The following is a 19,087-nucleotide window of genomic DNA, read 5'->3' as shown; positions in this document are numbered from 1 at the left end:
GACGCCTAGGTCAGGGAATGAACAGGGGCGCCCTCTTCAATGTGGCTGGTGAATGAGTGAGCGGAGTGGGTCAACCCTTTCCAACCGGAGAGATGCTCAAGGTCTTCCCAGGTACCCACTTCCTTGCCCTCTGTTACAGTGCCCAACACGGGCTGCGGGAGGCGCGCGCGCGCGCTGGGGCCTGGCGCTAGCTCCCCGCACATGGGCGTGTCCTCCCGTCTGTGGGCGGGGCCAGGCGGAGTGGGCGTGGCCCCAGGCTGAGGGCCGGCGTCCCTGCGCCCGACGCTCCCCGCGCATGCCCCCTGACGGCCCGGCAATGGCGGCGCCGGAGGAGCAGCTTAGGAGGCGGAAGCCTGCGGCCGCGGGCCAGGGGCCTGGCTCTCCGCCGGCGCCACGGCGCGACCCCGCGGGCTGCCCGGCCCGCCTCCGCCCGGGCACCTTCTGGCTGACCAGGATCGTGCTCCTGAGGGCCCTCGCTTTCGTTTACTGTGAGTCCGCGGGGCCTTGGGCGCCGTCGGTATCGCTCCTCCGCGCGCGCACGCGACTCCTGCCAGTTACCCTGCCCCGTCCCGTGCCCAGGCCAATCCTCAGGCGGGTACACAGTGGAGCCCCCAGCCATACACGCCCCCTCCACGCCACTGCACATGCACCCCGTCGCGCGACACCCTCCCCTCAGGTCCCGGGATCTGGCCGAGGTCTTGGCGGGGGTCGAGGGAAGGTTGGGTCCTCGCTGGTGACTTCGCACCTGGTCCCACTTTGCCTTCCATCGCCCTCCCCGACTCCCCCAGCCTCGCCCACCGGCCGTCGGTTGCCCGGACCCCAAGTCAGGTCCCCAAATTGAGCAGGGCTGCTCAGGGCCCCCTCGCATGACCTCGGCCGGCCTGGGGCTGCGCTACAGAAACCCCAGTTCATTAGTCTGATATGGGCTGGTGGCAGCAGGAACGTGGGCGCCGAGCACCCTGAGCAGCACCCCTTTCCCAGACCCCAGGAGGAGCCTAACCGCAGAAAGAGAGTAGCATCTCCACTCTGTGCCTCCGATTCCAGGAGCGCATCCCAACCGGTGGGCAGCCCCTGTGGGACCCAGAGCCTCTGGAACTTTCATCATCCCATAGGCCCAGTGGGTCCGCAGCGCTCCCTCTGCCTCCTGATGTTCACCATAAATTTGTTGGCAGCTTTGAGACCGAGGCAGGTGAAGCTTGTGCAGGTGACATCCACATCTCATCAGGCTGACAACTGCCTGAGAACCAGGCAGCTGTACAGGGCTTGCCCATCCAGCCAGCAGAGCCTTAGAGAAGTCGGTCTGTGCCCAGAACACCAACTCCTGGCCTGGCAGCCAGCGCTGATTGCACTCCCCCCCCCCCCCCCAGTCCCTACACTCAGAAGGACACAGAGGCCCTGAGCGTTAGAGCAGTAGTGAACACATAAGTACACACTCCATGAGCCCAACCTGCGGTCATGACTAAAACCAAACTCTCCGATTCTCAAAACACCTAGAAGTAGGGGAGACCAGTGGGGATGAGGAACAGTTCCAGGCTGAGATGGCCTGGGCAAGTGGGCAGTCAACTTCTATGCTGGTCCCTGGCACTGACTGTGTTCGCTGAAGCCCTCAGCTTCATTTCTAAATCTCTCCCCTCACACGTGAAAGAAAGAGCAGAATTGCAGCTCTTTGGACAGTGACCTTCCAAAAACAGGCAGCCCCCCAGGAGGGTGAGGCTGAGTGTTTCCTTCACTGGGATAACTCAGGCCATCTCCTAGCACACAGTGGAGACACGATTGTCACTGCAAGACTTGCTGGAGGGGACTCTGTGTGCCATGGGATTGCCAATATGGGCTTTCAACTCAGCCCTCTTTCTCGCTCTTTTAAGTTACATAAAAAATAGTTCTTGCAGTGTTGCTTTATCCACCACAGGATTAAATAGTCATTCTAAACGTTTGAGCTGTCACTTAGCAAAAGATGAAGTCAAGACAAAGTTAATCTGTGAGACTTTATTAGACCTTTAAAAGGGGAGCCTATAACAGTGGAAAAACCCCAGTGGCTTCGCTTGCAGAGAGAGCATAGCTTTATAAAACCTGGCTCTTGGCTTTCAAATGAGCAGGCTGCCTTTGATCTCCACAGGGATTCTCTGTTCAATTCAAAAGGAAACAGTTTTGAGCCACTGGGTCAAGCAGATATATTCTGTGCTGAGCACAGAATGATTTGCTTTGGCAGATGCATTTTTTTCTACCTTGCAAGTATGTTTGGGGTAAAATCTGTATTTTTCAGCTGTATAAAGGAACCAGTTTCCCCTGTTTCAGGGACAGGTTGTCTGGCTGAGATGGCCCGGGGCAAGTGGGCAGTCATCCTGCACAGATCTCTATCTAGAGGGTTCCAGATCTCACTGGACTGTGAGCCACTTCAGAGTCCCTGAAGTGCCAGTGATTGTCCACAATGCCTTAGGGGCTCTCCACACATTTCACTTGATGTTGAATTTTATAGTTACTCTTGAGGACTGCTAATCCCATTGCAAGGCTGAATAAGGGACCCTTGCCCTACGCATCCTTCACCCTCTATACATTTATTAGAATTCTTAGTGTTAACATACCAGTCTGTCCTTCCACCTGTGAGTTCCTTGCAGCCCAGTCACTTGTTTTTTATTTATACCTCTATCTCTGTCTTCTAGTGGTGCCTCCTGCTCTGTAAAATTTTCTTGACTTTCTACACCGTCTTTATCATTGCTCTGTGTCATCACAGGATACTTTACCAACCATGTTTTCTTCCCCTCCCTTGCCCCCACGACATCCTTAGTCCCTGGATGTGAACACTCACTTCATAGACTGCACACCCTCAAGGCCCTCTGGTTCTCCCTCCAGTTGTATTCATAATTCCCAGTCTTCTTATTTCTTGGTTTATTCGCTTTTTGCTGGAGTGTATTCCCAAACAACTTTTCAAGAAAGGATATGGAGAAAGTGAACTTTCATGTCTTTTCTTGCATGCATGGAAATTATTGGTTTGCCTGAGCCTACAAATCTTAGTCAAAGCAGTTTTCTCAGAACTTTCTGGTGTTGAGAAGTCTTCACACAGTCTGACTCCTGCTCTTATGCAAGTGACTAAAGGGAAACTTTTACTCACACACTTCTGACACCAAATGTGTGAGTTTTTTTCTCCCATTAAACAATTCTAACAATGACTGCCTGGCAGTAATCAGACCCCATAGGCTAAGGTCTCCGTCCCACAAGATCATTCCCACTTCACACTCCAGTCACAAGGCCAGGTTGTCAATTGTGCATTTGACCGACCAGCTGTAAAGCAGGGTTCCCACAACTTCCTCCTCGGGTTCCATAATGTGCTAGAAGGGCTCACAGAACTCAGGGAAACACTTACGTTTACTGGTCTATTATAAAGGATGCAACTCAGGAACAGCAGATAGAAGAGATGCACAGGGAAGGTGTGGGAAGGGTGCAGAGTTTCCATGCCCTCTCCAGGAGTGCCACCCTCCCCACCCCTGTACATGTTCAGCACAACCCAGATGCTCTTCAAACCCCTTCATTTAGGGTTTTTATGGAAGTTCCATTACACAGGCTGATTGATTAAATCATTGGTCATTGGCTATTAGCTCAGTCTCTATCCCCTCTCCCTTCAAGAAGGTCAGGAACAAGGCTGAGAGTTCTGGACCTCTAATCACAAGGTGGGTTCCCCTGGCAACCAGCCCTGATCCTCCAAAGGTCACGTGATGGGAATAAACCCAGGTATGATCGAAAGGAGTGTGTTAATGAATAACAGCAAATGCTCCTCTCCATCACTAAGGAAATCCCAGAATTTTTAGGAGCTTTGTGCCAGGATCACAGAAGACCAAATAAGTATTTATTGTCTGATGATATCATAGGGATCTATTTTTCTCTCTGGAAGCTTTTAGAGTCTCCCCATCCTTGCTCTGGGTCCTTGTCATTTAATGGCAGGTCTACATGAGGTCCCTTTCTTGTTTCTTCTCAAAGAATCTCAAGACTCCTGCCCTATTCTGGACAAGGTTCTCTGGCCCTATGTAGTCTGCTTACTTGAGAGCCATGTCCCAAACACCCCAGTGGATCCCAAACACAGCCCATTGGGGGGCCACCTGTTTGGGTGGTCCTGAAAAGCCATGTCATGAAGCTAAATGAGGATCCGATGGAGAAGAAGATGGGCTCCTCTCAGGCCCTGGCAGTTGTGCCCCCATGTGGAACCACCTCTGTGACTTCCGTGACCATGAGAGTAACCGTGCTGTGCCCATCTCCAGAAGGAACCATGAGCACTGGAGCCAATGGAGGATTTTTGACACATGAACAAAATTGCTTATCGCATCAGTTTCACATTGTTACCTCGGAGTCCCTGGGATAACATTCTTTAAAAATTCAGCTTTGAAAGAATCTCAAAGCTAGTTTTTGGTCAACTCTAATTCCTGCATTTGCTTATATTACCTTTTTTTGGTTTAGACACATCTTGGGATACCATGCTTGTCATGTGTATCCTGATTTTGTGCAGTTGCTCTGTCCTCTTTCTTTACATTACATATAGTAGAGTTTTATTGCTTTTTCCTCCTCAATTAATACTCATTAATTAATTGAGGTGAATCTCAGTTGCACTTTCTAAAGGGAGTAGCTTATTACACTTTTGGTCACGATAAATCAAGTTTCCTGGGATCTTGTGGCTCAGCCTGCCTCCCAGATGGCACCCGAGTGCAGGACTGAAGTAGCAGAGCTGAACCATTCACACCCATGTTTGCTAAACTTTTAGCTGTTCTTTGGAAATTTTGAGGGAAAAGTGGAACCAAAAGAATTCTTGAAACCTTGCCTCACTCTGTGTTGTTCTGAGCTTCCAGCGATTCTGAGAGTTCCTGGGACATTCCTTCTGTCCTCCAGACCACTCAAATTCTAATGAAATGCTCTGCTTGGTTTTACAAGCTTCTCTGTAAAATGCTTCCAGTTTGTTTAAAAAACAAACCCCACTGCCCTACCTCTCTCTGCAGCACGAGCCTTTAAAGAAAAAGCATCAGAGGCTATTGTACCAAGGCCAGAATCTAACCACCGTCACTAAAATTGCCTGGTTGGAAAGCAACATTTCAGGAGTGATTCTGATTTAGTTTTATAGTGATTTATCTGAAAGGAGAGAAAACTAATTTTTTCTTACTGAATTTATTGGGGTGTCATTGGTTAATAAAATTATGTAGGTTTCAGATGTAAAATTCTGTAACACATCTTCTGTATATTGTATTGTGTTCATTACCCCAAATCAAGTCTCCTTCCATCACCATTTATCCCCCCATACCCTTTCTTATTTATTTATTTATTTATTTATTTATTTATTTATTTATTTATTTTAGTTCTCACCAAAGGATATGTTTTTATTTATTTTAGAGAGAGAGGAAGGGAGAGAGAGAGAGAGAGACATCGATGTGAGAAACATCAATCGGTTGCCTCCTGTATGCGCCCTGACTGGGCATCAAACCCGCAACCTAGGTACATGCCCTGACTGGGAATTCAACCCACAACCTTTTGGTGTACAGTACAACGCTCTAACCAACTGAGCCAGGGCTCTTTTTTATTTTTAAAGAATATTTGCAGACATCTTGATAATGCATGTATAGGTATATAGATGACCTGTTTATCTCCTCGATCAGACTCTGGGCTACCCCACAGTGAGCAGCTGAGAAAGCCTTCATGCCTCACCCCTGCCCCTTCCTTCCTAGAGTGGGGGTGGGGGGCTGACTGAGCCTTCCTGAGGTTGGTTGGTTGGTTGGTTTAGCTTTGAGATCCTATGATTTTTTAAAAATTTGTTTATTCTTTCTACTTAACCATTTCTATAACAGGAGTGGAAATTAAAATAGTTTGTTTTCTCTGAAATTTAAATCCAGTCTTCATTTTTTTTTTTCTGATAAGTAGACTAGGAAGTTTCCTATGCTTTTTGCCTTAGAATTATTTTTTAAACTACTTAATTGATGAGACCAAATCTCATTTTTCTTCAGTGGCATTGGAGTTCGAATTGTGGTTTGGGGGAGAAAGGACATCCAGCTGTTTAGCCATTGATAATTAGGTCCCCGTGTGGAAGAGCCAGGTGGGCTCTGGAGCACGTAGGACCAGTCTGAGTCAGGAAAGAGATGTGCACACACGGTGGGAACTGCTGTGGGGAGCTCTCTGCCGCCCTCCCACCCGACCCTCTGCAGTGTCCAGCCCTCTACATCTGCCTTGTGTCTCCTCTGAGAAGTTCTGCTTTTCCTGTCTGTTCTCTGTCCTCTGGACGCTGGCCACTGATCCAGCCCATGCTCTAGTGGGTCAGGGTGCTCTGGAGGGGCATCTCCATTATTTGGAATTTTCTGTGAGGAAGATGTGTATCTTCTCCCTGTCTATCAACCACAGTTAGTTTCACTTTGGGTTGTGGTCCAATGCTGTTTATTCATTGTGGTGTCAGATGTCTGGCTTTGGTCAGTGGTGGGTCTTCCCACTTGTGTCCCGTGTTCCTGCGGCATGCCTCTTTATCCTTTGAGCACTTCTTGCCTTTCTGGTACTACAGGATGCTGCAGGCTCCTTTCATATTTCCTACACTTAAAACCAGTATTTCTCCAAAAGGCCTGGTTCTTTTTATTAGAGAGTGGTGTTAGGCACTCGAGTCTGGATGCCCATTGCTAGAGGTGTCTCTGCTTCCAGACCTTCTTGGCGGACAGAGCTAGGTTATATGTGTGTGTGCATCCATGTGCAATTGCTTCTCTCTGTATCCATCTGAATACATGTTCGGATGAGGTCACACTGGCTTCTCTGGTTCTAATCCAGTGCACAGGTGTGGGCTGGCCTCCCATTCTTGCTTATCTGCAACTTCCTTCTCGACCGGTAAGAAATCTTGCCCCACCATCCACCATGGTTTGTTTATTTGCTCACCCCCAGTGCACATGCAAAGCAGTTTCAGAATTGTTCACCTACCCCCGTGAGAAAAACCAACTAGACTCCAGTGTTTATATACAGTTCCTTTTGTCTTTGTCCTTAACAGTTTTCACTCAAAACATTTTCCAAAGTTACTTAGGCCAGCTCTCCCTTTACCCTGCCTTTAAGTGTGGTCTGTTATACATTTGCAATAGAGTTCAATTCATTTGTCACAGTCTGCATTCCATCCTGGCATCCCCTGACCTCCTGGCTAGGTTGTTTTGATAGTTTGTATACATTAAGGTTCAATTTTTGTGATGTACAGTTAGTTCTATGGGTTTTGACAAATGCATAGTTATCCATCATCCAGTACCCTGTAGTATAGTTCTAGCCCCTGAAAATTCCCTGTGCATGTATTCGCCACTACCCCCCCCCCCCCCACCGGCTCCTGGCATGCTCTGATCTGTGTCTGTCCCTGTGGTTTTTCTGTTTCCAGTATGCCGTATGAATGGAATCCTACAGTACTTAGACTTTGGGTCTGGATTCTTTTACTTAGCAAAATGCTCTTAAGACTCATCCACGTTGTTGCGTGATCAGCAGCTCCTGCATTTTTGTCTCTGAATATCATTCCATTGTATAAATGTACTGTAGTTTGTTTACCCACTTCCATGTTGAGGGACAGTGATGTTTGTTTTCCAGTTTTAGCAATTATGAACAAAACTCCTATAAACATTTGCATGCAGGTTTCTGTGTAAATGTGTTTTCAGTTCACTTGGGTGAATACCTGAGGGAATAATTGCCGGGTCATGTGGTAAATCTATGTTTAACTCGACAAGAAACTGCCAAACTCGTCCGGAGTGGCATACCAATTTGTATTCCCACCAGCAATGAATGAGAGTTCCTGTTGTTCTGAATCCTCTGGAGCATTTGGTATTTTCAGTTTTTTGGATTTTGGCTGTTATGATAGGTGTGTGGTGATATTGCATTGTGGTTTTAATTGGCATTTCCCCAGTAACAAATGATATTGAGCATCTTTTCATGTGTTTATTTGACATCTGTATATCGTCTTTGTGTGAAACAGATGACTTCGGCGTCTGTTCAGATCTTTTGCCTATTTTAAAACTTGAGTTTTTGTTTTCTTATTAAGTTTTAACATTACTTTAAATATTCTGGATACAAGTCCTTTATAATGATTTGCAATATTTTTTCCCAGTCCATGGCTTGTCTTTTCATTCTCTTAAAAGTATTATTGCTCTAGCCAGTTTTTCTCAGTGCTTAGAGCATCGGCCTGCGGACTAAAGGGTCCCGGGTTTGATTCCAGCCAAGGGAAACATACCTCGGTTGCAGGCTCGATCCCCGGCCCCTGGTCAGGGCATGTGGAGGAAGCAACCAATCAATGTGTCTCTCGCACATCGATGTTTCTCTCTCTGTCTCTCTCTCCCCCATCCACTCTCTCTGAAAAGCAGTGGAAAAAATATCCTTGGGTGAGGATTTAAAAAAAGTATTATTTACAGAACAACAGTTTTTCATTTGATAAAGTACAAATTTATCAGTTTTTTTCTTTCATGGATCATGCTTTTAGTGTTGTATCTAAAAACATATTGCCAGGCCCAAGTCACATAGATTTTCTTCCAGAAGTTCTATACTTTCACATTTTACATTGAGGGACATGGTTCTTTTGGAGTAAATGTTTGTGCAAGGTATGAGGTATTGTCAAGGTTCATCTTTTTGTATATGGACATCCAGTTGTTCCAGTACCATTTTTTGAAAGGATTGACTTTGCACCTTTGTCACAAATCAATTGACTTTATTTATGTAGATCTATTTCTAGGCCCTCTGTTCTGTTCCATTGATTTATGTGTCTGTCCTTTTGCCAGCATCACACTGTCTTGATTGCTGTAACTTTGTAGTAAGTCTTGACATTGCATAATATGAGCCCCTCCAACTTTGTTCTTTATCAGAATTGTTTTGTCTATTCTAGTTTGCTTTCCTATATAGATTTTAGAATCAGAAAGTATCTACATGAAAGCTTGCTGGATATTTTTATTGAGACTACATTGAATCTATAGGTCAGATTAGGGAGACTTGACATGCTGACTTTTCAATCCATGAACACGACATATCCATTTATTTAGATTTTCTTTCATCAGTGTTTTTTAGTTTTCCACATACAGATTAGAATCTGTTAGGTTTTATGCACTTTTTTGGTTGCTACTGTTATTTTTTTTTAAAAATTCAGATTATAGTTGTGCATTGTTGATATAAGAGGAATACAGTTGACTTTTTGTATATTAATCTTGTATTCTGTGACCTTCATAAACTCACTTATCAGTTTCAGGAGTTTTTTTAATAGATTATTTGTGATTTTCTACATAGACAGTCATGTCATCTGTTAATAAAAACTGTTTTATATCTTCCTTTCCTTTTCTTTCTTTTACTTGCCTCATTGCACTAGCTAGGACTTCCCATACAATGTTCAATAGGAGTAGTAAGAGAGACATCCTTGCTTTGTTCCAAATCTTAGGAGGAAAATATTTAGTTGTTCCTCTTTAAGTATAATATTGGGTGATTTTCATAGCTACCTTTTCTTGTTTTTCATAGCTGCCATTTATAGGTTGATGAAGTTTCCTTCTATTCCTAATTTGAAAGTTTTTATCTTGAATGGATGTTGAATTTTGTCATGTTTTTTGTGTATATCAGTTTATATTATTTTATGTTTTCTCTTATTTAGTGTTAGTATGGCGAACTACATTGATCGATTTTTGAGTATTAAACTAGCCTTGCATTTCTGTGATGCGATTGGTTGTGATGTATTATCTTTATTTTTCCTTTTGTGAGTTTTAGTAGTTTGTCTTCCAAGTAATTGGTCTATTTCATCAAAGTTGTCAAATTTATGATCTTAGATTATAATGTTCCTTTTTTTTAATATATCTTTATTGATTTCATAGAGAGGAAAGGAGAGGGAGAGAGAGATAGACACATCAATGATGAGAGAGTCATTGATCGGCTGCAGCCCGCAACCCGGGCATGTGCCCTGACCAGGAATCGAACCCCGATCGCCTGGATCCTAGGTCGATGCTCAACTGCTGAGCCATGCCCGGCCGGGCTATTATCTTTTTAATGTCTGTGGGATCAGTAACAATGTTTCCTTTTTCATTCCTGATATTGAAGTCTTCTCTCTTTTACTTGGTCAGTTTGGCTGGAGGTCTGTCAATTAATTATATCGACCTTTTCAAAGAACCAACTTTTGGGATTATTGATTTTCCCTATTTTTTCTTGTTCTCACTTTTATTGATTTCTGCTCTTAAATTTTTAAGAGATTTCTTTCCTGCTGCTTGTTTTGTAATTTTTTTTTTATTTCTTAAAGGAGAAGTTTAGATTTGAGACCTTTCTATTTTTCTAACATGGACATTTCACTGTAAATTTTCCTTTAAGCACTGCTTTAGCAGCATCCCACGATTTCTGATATGCTGTCTTTTCAATTTTCATTCAATTAAAAATATTTTGTAATTTCTCCTGTGCCTTTAAAAAACCCATGGTTTATTTAGAAGTATGTGGTTTAATCTGCAAAGACTTGAGTATGTTTCCAGATAATATCCTGTTAATGATTTTTAGTTTAATTCTGTGTGGTCAGAAAACATATTTTGTCTATTTCAATGCTACTATATGTTGATATTTGCTTTATGGCTCATACTATGGTGTGCCTTCGTGAATGTTCCATGTAAACTTGAAAATTATATATATCTTGCTGTTGAGTAGTGCTCTAAAGATGTCATATAGTTGTGTCTTGCTTTTTTATACTGTATGGCAACCTGTTAGTATCAGTTAGGTTCAAGTTAAAATATGTAGAGAATATATACATGTATGTACTAGGTTAGGTCATTTTACATGTACATGTGCGTTGTTGTTAGGTACATGCACATTTAGTATTGAATGTTCGGGGAGCGTGTGGGAGGCTCCAATTGATGTCTCTCTCTCAAGTGGATGTTTCTCTCCCCCCTCTCCTTCCTTTCCTCCTCCCTTCCTCCACTATCCCTAAAAAAAAAAAATCAATGGAAAAAATATCCTTGGGTGAGGATTTAAAAAAAAAATCTTCCATTTTGCTAGTTATTTTCTATTTGTTCCTTCTGTTTTGTTTCTTTTCTCCTTTTTTCTTGGTTTCTTTATGGTTAAAGGAGCATTTTTTAATTATTTCATTTTAGTATCCATATCTATGATTTATTCCTTAGAATTGTTTAAAAAAAATTTTGTTCTCCCACAGGACTTTTACAATATAATACATTCTAAGTAAATCTGAATCTGCCTTCACATAATAGTCTGCCACTTTCTAGCGTTAGGTCTTTCTAAGAGCATATTTCCAGTATCTCCCTTCAGCTTTTGTGCTATTTTCTTATATATTTTTCTTTACATGTGCTATAAATACACAGTTCATTGTTACTGTTTGCTTTGGACCAGGGGTTGCCCACTTTCCTGAAAGGGCAGATGCTCAATGTTACTCCTGTGAGCCTAACCCACCGCCTTGTTCTCAGTCTCGCCCACAGTCCTGCCTGTGATGCAGTTTTCTTCACTGTAGAGATGCAGTGTATTTAGCTTTTTACAAAGTGCAGCCTGTGTCTCCTTCAGTGTGAGTGTGTTTTCTACCCAGCAGTGTCATAGTGGTCATCCCAGCACTCTATATGGAACTGCTTTGAGCTGCCTTTTACTTACCTTTCCTCTCTTGGTGGCTGTGAGTTTCCCTCTTCATGCTCACAGACAGGAGTGCCATGCACTCCTGTAGCTTCTCTTTGCAAACATAACCACATACACACTGAAGTCCAGAGGACATGACTACTCTTGTAGGAGTGGCAATTGTTAGAAACGAATTCAGAAACTGTAGTTTGAATGGAGGGTAATCGTGACTTACATGTAAGCACTATCATAAATTTCAAACACTGCAGCTAGTTCCGGGAGTAGCACCATTGACCAGACCCATGGGTTATCAGGATGTATTTATAATGGGAATGCTGCGTGCAGTCTGGGGTGGTTAACTGACCATTTACATGTATATATTTTATATACATGTATGTCTATATGTACACATATACAATGTGTATAAGTAGATACAACATGTGTAGGTATATATACATATACACGTGACTTCTCTAGGTTGGGTCTTCCAAAATTTCCCCCAAGATTTTGAGAAATACTCAGTCCCCAAATCTATGCTTTGGTTTCAAATCATTGGTCAGACTCTGCCTTGTCTTCTTGCCCAACCAAGCCCCACACATCAGAAGAGCACCCACTGGTGTCCGTGGATGGTGTGTTCCTGCTCACGTTCCTTTTGTCCTTTCCTTTTTCTTCCAGTTGTGGCATTCTTGGTGGCTTTCCATCAGAACAAGCAGCTGATTGGAGACAGAGGACTGCTGCCCTGCAGAGTGTACCTGAAGAGTGTGCAGCAACACTTCCAGGGGCAGGTAGGCTGGAGCGCCGTGAGCTATGCCCCGTCTGTCCTCTGGCTGCTGGACTGGTCACACATGGACTCCAACCTGGATGCCCTTGCGCTGCTCGGCTTGGGCATCTCGTCTTTCATCCTGGTCACTGGCTGTGCCAATATGGTTCTCATGGCTGCACTCTGGGTCCTCTACATGTCCCTGGTCAATGTAGGACAGATCTGGTAAGTAAAAAAAACTGGGCATATGTAAGCCAGGTGTGCTGTAACTCAGCATCGTGGGGATGTTACCGCAGAGCCAACCACAATCTCCTGGCAGCTGGAGAGATCGAGCAGGCTTTCCTCTTACATCAGCTCAGGAGAGTATCATCATGTTAATGAGGCTGTGGTAGAGACTGCTAATTGCCAAACAACTAAAATGCAGGGGACTTTCTTCTTTGGGAACGATCACGATTCTGTTGGGAGTGGCATGGCTGCAGCGAGACCACATGGCCACCTTCCTAGAGCCAGTGGGACTATGAGATGAAGATAGAAGTCACTGGGTGGGCTTCTCTTGACAAGACTGACTTGGAGGCTTAAGCCTGTTGCTCCTTACCAACCCCTCTCCTCCTTCCTTGTCAAGAGGGACATTTACCAGCTAGTACCAGGGGTCACAGACCAGGCCAGCCCTGCTCAGGGGAGTAGGCTCCAGTGCTGAACAAATCAGAAGTAGTGATGGAACTCTGTGGAGGTGAGGAGAGTGGAGAAGTACTGTGGGAATGCACACAGGGCACATGGGTGTGTCAGGGCAGCCTGTGGCCTGGGATAAGCCTGGATGAAGTCAAGGGGCCCTGAACTGTTACAGTGTTTCAGCTGGTTTCGGGGGATCCCTTTTCGTCTCAGTTCTAGGTTCCACAAATAGGGAAGATCACCTACCAGAGGAAGCACAGAAGACTCTGGAAGATAAGATGAAGCCTTGAGAGAAGGCTCTAGGAAAGAGGTGGTGTCTGTGTAGACATGCAGGAGTTAAATATGCAGGTTGCTGTCTATAGATACACAGGAAGCAGATGTAGGGCTAGTGTATAGACGTAGGAAGTAGATGGGATGGGTTTCTGTATAGACGTGTAGGAGGTAGGTGTGGGGGTGGGTGTCAGTGTGGAGTGCAGAAAGTAGATGTGGGGGTGGGGGTTTATGTAGACATGTAGGAAGTTCTGCACATCTGGGGCCGCTGTTGGGGTGGTCCCTCCAGAGCCCATCTGTCCTCTGGGAGAAAAGCTTTGTCCATGGCCTGACAGTCTGTTCCGTGCTGGCCCAGGATGGAGAGGGTCACTGACCGTGACGCTTCCCAGAGAGGTCTTTAACCCAGAAGGTCCGACTCCTGGGCATGAGGAGCTGACCTTCAGTTCCCCCCGTTGACTTACTTTGAATGATCCCACAGCTATGGCATGGACTGGGGATCCCTTAGCGGTCCCTTCTTAGCTCAGTCTTCTGTGCCCTGGTCCCCAATACACATGTGCACTGCTGTGAGAAGGCATCTGGGCTGGATCTTTCCGTGCTTCTTCCTGCTGTGGGAAGTGCTGGTTTGTGCTTGGCTTGGGTCAGGACCAGTGTGAATGACACTCAGTAGTGTGCAGAATGCACTGCCCCCAAGTTCAGCCTGTTAAAAGAGGACTCAGTGTCTCGTCACCCTGAAACCCCCTCCACTCTGCCCCCTCCCCGGGGACTTGTGTCCATGCGTTACTGTTGAGAGCAAACACCATGGCAGTCAGTGCCTGAGATTTAGGAAGAGACGGGGAAACTTCAGCACCTGCAGCTGTGGCATGAGTTGCGTGCATTGGGAAAAACAACCAAGGGCTGTGCCACTGGTTGCTCAACTGTGGGTGTCTGTATGAGTGTTCACACAGGTCACCCAGTGACCAACAACATATCATTTCGGCACATGCACCGTGTGTTCAATTCCATACAGAAACTATTGGTTTCCTAGAGAGGCGGGTATATTGAATGTGATTTATTGCATTTTCTTTTTGTAAAGGACATGACTGAAGGTGGAAATAGGGCTGGTGCATGGTCAGGTGTGTCTGGCCGTCTCTGTGGGCCCTGAGCACGAAGCAGCCATGAGGCACGTGATGCTTCCCTCACTCACATCTCCTTCCTGCATGGGCTTCACGGGTACCGCACTTCGGGGCGTCTCACCTCCATGGCAGCCACAGGTGGTTACTGCCCGCCTGCAGTCTGCTGGTCAGCGGTTATTTGCCACCACAAGAGGCCTCTGGCTGGGTTTTTCTGTGATGTCCAAGGGGCTGCTGTTTCTTGAGACCTATGATTTTAATCTACCCTAGAGGAGGGAGAATTCTAGGTGCGTCGGTCCCATTATAACGGAGTTACGGAGAGTGAGAGAGCCCCACTCAGTGTCATGCCCAGAGATGACATGCTCCCTCTGTAACAGGTGGTTCGGGTCATGTCTTACTGTACCTGGCAGGCAAACCATATCAACTTTAAGTTTTACTTCAAAAAGTATTTCTGAGTCGTGTCTAAAATATATTGTCAGGTATGATTAACCCCATGCTTAAAATTCTAAAAACCAGTCTGAGCACATGTGGCCAAAAATGGAGGCTTATATTTTTTCACTGGGAAAGGTATTCTGCTCCCCCTCCCCTTGGGTATGTTAAAAAGTGTGATTCGAATTAATTTAAGCTCACTAAAGCAAAATAAAATAAATGGCACCTGAGATGTTTTAGGTGAAAAATGTAAAAGAAGAAACCATCTGCCAATGGAGACGAGTAGTTTATTCACCATGTTCCTGACGCCAGATGCCCATGGTCACAGCTGAACTGTGGCACTGGTTTGGCACAGGCTTGGGGCCATGGGGTGGGACTTCATGAGCACCCAGGTGGGTGGCTAGCACAATTCAGGTACCCTCCACTCTGACAGTGTCTCAGGTCAGCTCTTGACTCACATTTCCCTGGTGGATGATAGTTTTTGAGTTGTCAGAGTGGCACTGAAACCTTACTGAGAGAGTGGACCACTTAAATGGAAAATGGGCTTTCTTTTTATTAATACCCTGAAATGAAAATTAGACACGATCTGTCCTTTCATGTCCCCTTTATTTTAAGTTGAGAGGAAAGAATATTTGTTTGGGATGAGATGCTCAGATAATAGACACCGTTGATGGAACGTCTTTCAAGTGTTGTCCAGCTGGCATCCCGTGGCAGGGACAGGAAGCCCCCGTGGGGCGAGGAGGCGCCTGGCAGGTGTGCGTGGTGCTTCGCCGGCACTCAGCCCTGCATTGGGTTGCCCAGCTATGCTGAGTGCGTGCTGTGGCCGCTGCTTCACTTGGAACCTCTTTCTGTCCCTTCTCTTTAAATGGGTGTCCTCTCAGCTTCTCCCTAAACCAGACCAGTGTCCATGACAACTTTACAGTGTCAGAAATGAATGTCTCAGCACACATGGGGATCTTGAACTGCTGCCGCAGGAGACAGGTAAAACCTTGCTTTGCTTTTCCAAGGGCAGCGTCGTGGGGCAGTGTCAGCTAGCCTTACATGACATGCTGCACATTCTGGAACCATGCCTGCCCTTCCTCCACTCTCCTGTCTGGATCCTGATACTTGGCAAGGCAAGTGGGAGCCTAGTGATTCCTCTTCGTGATGGCAGTGGTTGAAGGGCTTCCTTCCAGGGAGTGTGGCTTCAGTCGTGCAGCCTGTGCTTTGCAGGATAATGACCCACATTCTTGGATGTGGGCAACCCCACACCCAAAGCAGACTCTAGGGTCCAGGTTCAAGTAGATGGACTTAGAAAGTAAGCCTGGGCAGTTCAGAGCTTGGAGATGGGTGAGAGAATTCCTTGGGTGGGAGGGAAAAGGAGCAGATTCACTTCCTTTGTGGCATTTTCTTAGGCTCGGATTGTGTTCTTGTTTGGCTGATTGAGATGCTCTCTGCTGTCTGAGGATGGGCTGTGGGAGACAGCTGGACAGGCCTTTCTAACATTGGCCCTTTCTTCTGGACATGGGAAAGGTGACTGGATTCGGGATTATATTCTACAAGACAGGAACTAGGAAAGTGGCCCAGCACCGGGTGGCCCGACATTCCTTTATGTTGGCTACTGCGAAGAGGCGGTTAGAATGCGACAAGGCTGTAGGCCCCATGGTAGGAGTGCAGGGCGAGCCCTGCGGAGGCTCCGGGTTTCTGAGGACACAGTGCAGTGGCGCCAGGTGGCTTTGGGGGCCCCAGCTTCACAGGGGCCCACCCTCTCTCCTTGTCAATCGGGTGTGATTGGAGTAAGTTTTGATTGATAATGCTCAGGTACAGGAGTGGTAATAGGTACCAAAGTCATCCTGAGGAAAATAGTGAGGGGCAGTTAAATGACCACTCTTGGTTCCTTCCTATTTTTTAAAGAAGGAGGCCTTGTTAGGAGAAAGCACAGAATTGTGTCTGTTGGGATGGGAGACAGGAGGCAGCCTGGGATTAGATTGGGCAACAAGGTACCTCAGATTGGGTGGCAGGCAGCCCACTGCTGTGGAATATTATCCCCTTCTCAGATGGGCTTGGGCTCAAGTTGGGTTCATCCTTCTTACTGAGAGTTTGAGTTTGTCTGCCCAGGTGTTGCTCAGAGCCCCCAAACATTGCATCCCGTGGAAGGAGGCATATGCTGTCCTGACCTGGGCGACCAGTCCTTCCTGGGGGCCCAGCCTGCACTCTGCTTTGTGCGCTGGTGAGGACCAGGAGGGGCTGGAGGGGGGGCTGGCAGGCATAGGTGCTGCCTAGCTATGCTGTCTTGTTTTTAATTTAATAAGCTTCACTTTTTGGAACAGTTGTAGATTTCCCAAACTATCACAGCAGTAGTGCAGAGAGTTCCTGTGTACTCCACTCGTTTTCCCCAATGCCATCCTGTTACATCAAGTGAGACATTTGTCACACCTAATGAACCAGTGTCGACACATTATTACTTATTCACATTTCCCTAGCTCCTCCTTAATGCCCTCTTTCCGTCCCAGGATCCCACCAAGACCAGCATGATGTTTGGTCATCGTGTCCCCTTACACTTATCTGGACTAGGCCCGTGTCTCAGACTCTCCTGTTTTTGATCCCTCTGAAGTTTTGGGGAAGACTGGTCAAGTGTTCTGTTGAGTTTCCCTCTGTTGGGATGTGTCTGATGTTTCCTCCTCATTGACTGGGCTTGGGGAGAAGACCACAGAGTTACAGTGCCATCGCCTTCCATCCTATTGGGTCTGTGCCATTGACACAACTCATCTCCGTGATGCTGACCCTGGCGTCCAGCCAGGTCGTGTCTCTTAGGCATCTCCACTATAAACCTCCTCCTTTCCTCCCAAGTTTACGCCATGTGTTCTCTTTGGAGGCATCACTAGCACAGCCCATACTTAAGGGCTCCTTAAGGGTAGAGCACCTGCATGGTTATGTGGGTTCTTCCACACAGACCTGTCTCTTGTCCCATGATATTTATTCATTCATTGATCAGTATGGACTCCTGCATACAGCTGTTTTGGTACTTCAGGTGTCTCTTCTATGTCTCTAGGAGTTTAAAGTTCTTGGGGATCAGTGGCATTTCAGAGAAAGAGGCAGAGTGTGGTAACTAGTATTGCATAGAATTTAGGTGATCTTAAAGAAGAAGAACCTAACCACCATTAGCACTGTTAGGCTCTGATTATGTTCTTGTTTGGTTGATTGAGGTGCTCTCTGCCTTCTGAGGATGGGCTGTGGGAAACAGCTGGAAGGCCTTTCTAACATTGGTCCTTTCTTCTGGATGTGGGGAAGGTGGAACCTTGTTGGAAATCCTAATTGTGACTTCTGCCCCAGTTTCTCCAGTTAGTTTAGCACCAGCTTTTCCAAAAAGCTGGATTTGTGATCTTTTTGTCCATGCTTTACTTTGGCAATAATCCTAAAAGCCTCCTTTGTTGCTATTAAGGATGGCTGTATAACTGTCCTTCTCTCTTCCCACCTTCCTGGCCCCCCCAAAAGAAGAAAGAATTATCTCTAGAAACTTGGACCAAGGTTGGGCGGCTCAGGGGGTCCCTTCCTGTGGAGGAAGCTGCCTCTGGCACGTCCCTCTGACACAGGGACGGTATCAACTTCAAAGAGTACCGAGAACAGATGCCAACAGACCGGGAGATGTGGAGGGGACCAGGGTCAGAGCTCCGCACTGACTGTTGAGTATGAAAGCCTGATTTTAGCTCTAGGCCTTAAATACAAAGTCGTTCCACAGCTGCCTCCGCCCTAGTTTGTAGCCCATCAATTTCATCAGGTATAGATACATTTGATGCATAAAAATGAATTCCTCCTTCAGATTTATGAGGTCCAGGGAGCAGAATGGTGCCATTTTCATTCTGTGGTAATAAGGGTCAAGTACCCAATGCCAGGCAGGGGCGCAGTCCCAGGTGGTGGTGGAGAAAGGCAGGGCTGTAGGCTCTTCCATTCTTGTCAGACAGTCGTGTTCACAAAAGTCCAGCCATCTTAGAGACTCCTCACAACAAGATCAGTTCCACCACAACAAGACAGCCCTTCTCACCCAGAGAGAAGGCCCTTCTCTGCTCTTGCCCATTGGCACTGGGACAGGGCCTTGCCGGTGCCTTTGCTGGTCCCGCATTGCTGATCAGGTAGGGCTTCATTCCCCATGGTCCTGTGACGAGTGTTCCAGCAGAGGTTGGGGTGGGGGCTGGGGTGGGGGCCGGGGCAGGGTAGATGCCCCCTGACTGCTTGGGCACACCGAGGGCCACTGTTTTAGTTCCTGTGGCATTTTCATCCGGAGTTGCTTCTGTTTGGCCATCACTACACGACAAGGACTTCAGTGTGGATGATGTGTCAG

General features: G+C 46.3%; 1 protein-coding gene across 5 annotated transcripts in view; it reads left to right on the top strand.

Annotated features, from left to right (window-relative positions):
- The first annotated feature begins 233 nt into the window (after positions 1-233).
- The window catches only part of LMF1 (lipase maturation factor 1), a 126,654-nt gene continuing 107,800 nt past the window's right edge, over positions 234-19,087 (top strand). For 3 of the 5 annotated variants that reach the window (XM_081131609.1, XM_081131608.1, XM_081131612.1), the window contains exons 1-2: positions 288-488; positions 12,208-12,517. In XM_081131609.1, the coding sequence (XP_080987735.1) occupies positions 296-488; positions 12,208-12,517 (503 nt within the window). In that variant the 5' untranslated portion in view covers positions 288-295. Of the gene's footprint in view, positions 489-12,207; positions 12,522-19,087 lie in introns of all 5 variants that reach the window. The other 2 variants (XM_081131610.1, XM_081131611.1) reach the window with 2 other exon arrangements.

The sequence above is a fragment of the Miniopterus schreibersii genome (assembly GCF_964146895.1).
Source record: "Miniopterus schreibersii genome assembly, chromosome: 3".
NCBI lineage: Eukaryota > Metazoa > Chordata > Mammalia > Chiroptera > Miniopteridae > Miniopterus > Miniopterus schreibersii.
The sequence above is the reverse complement of the archived record's forward strand: the minus strand, read 5'-3'. Positions and strand labels throughout refer to the sequence as shown.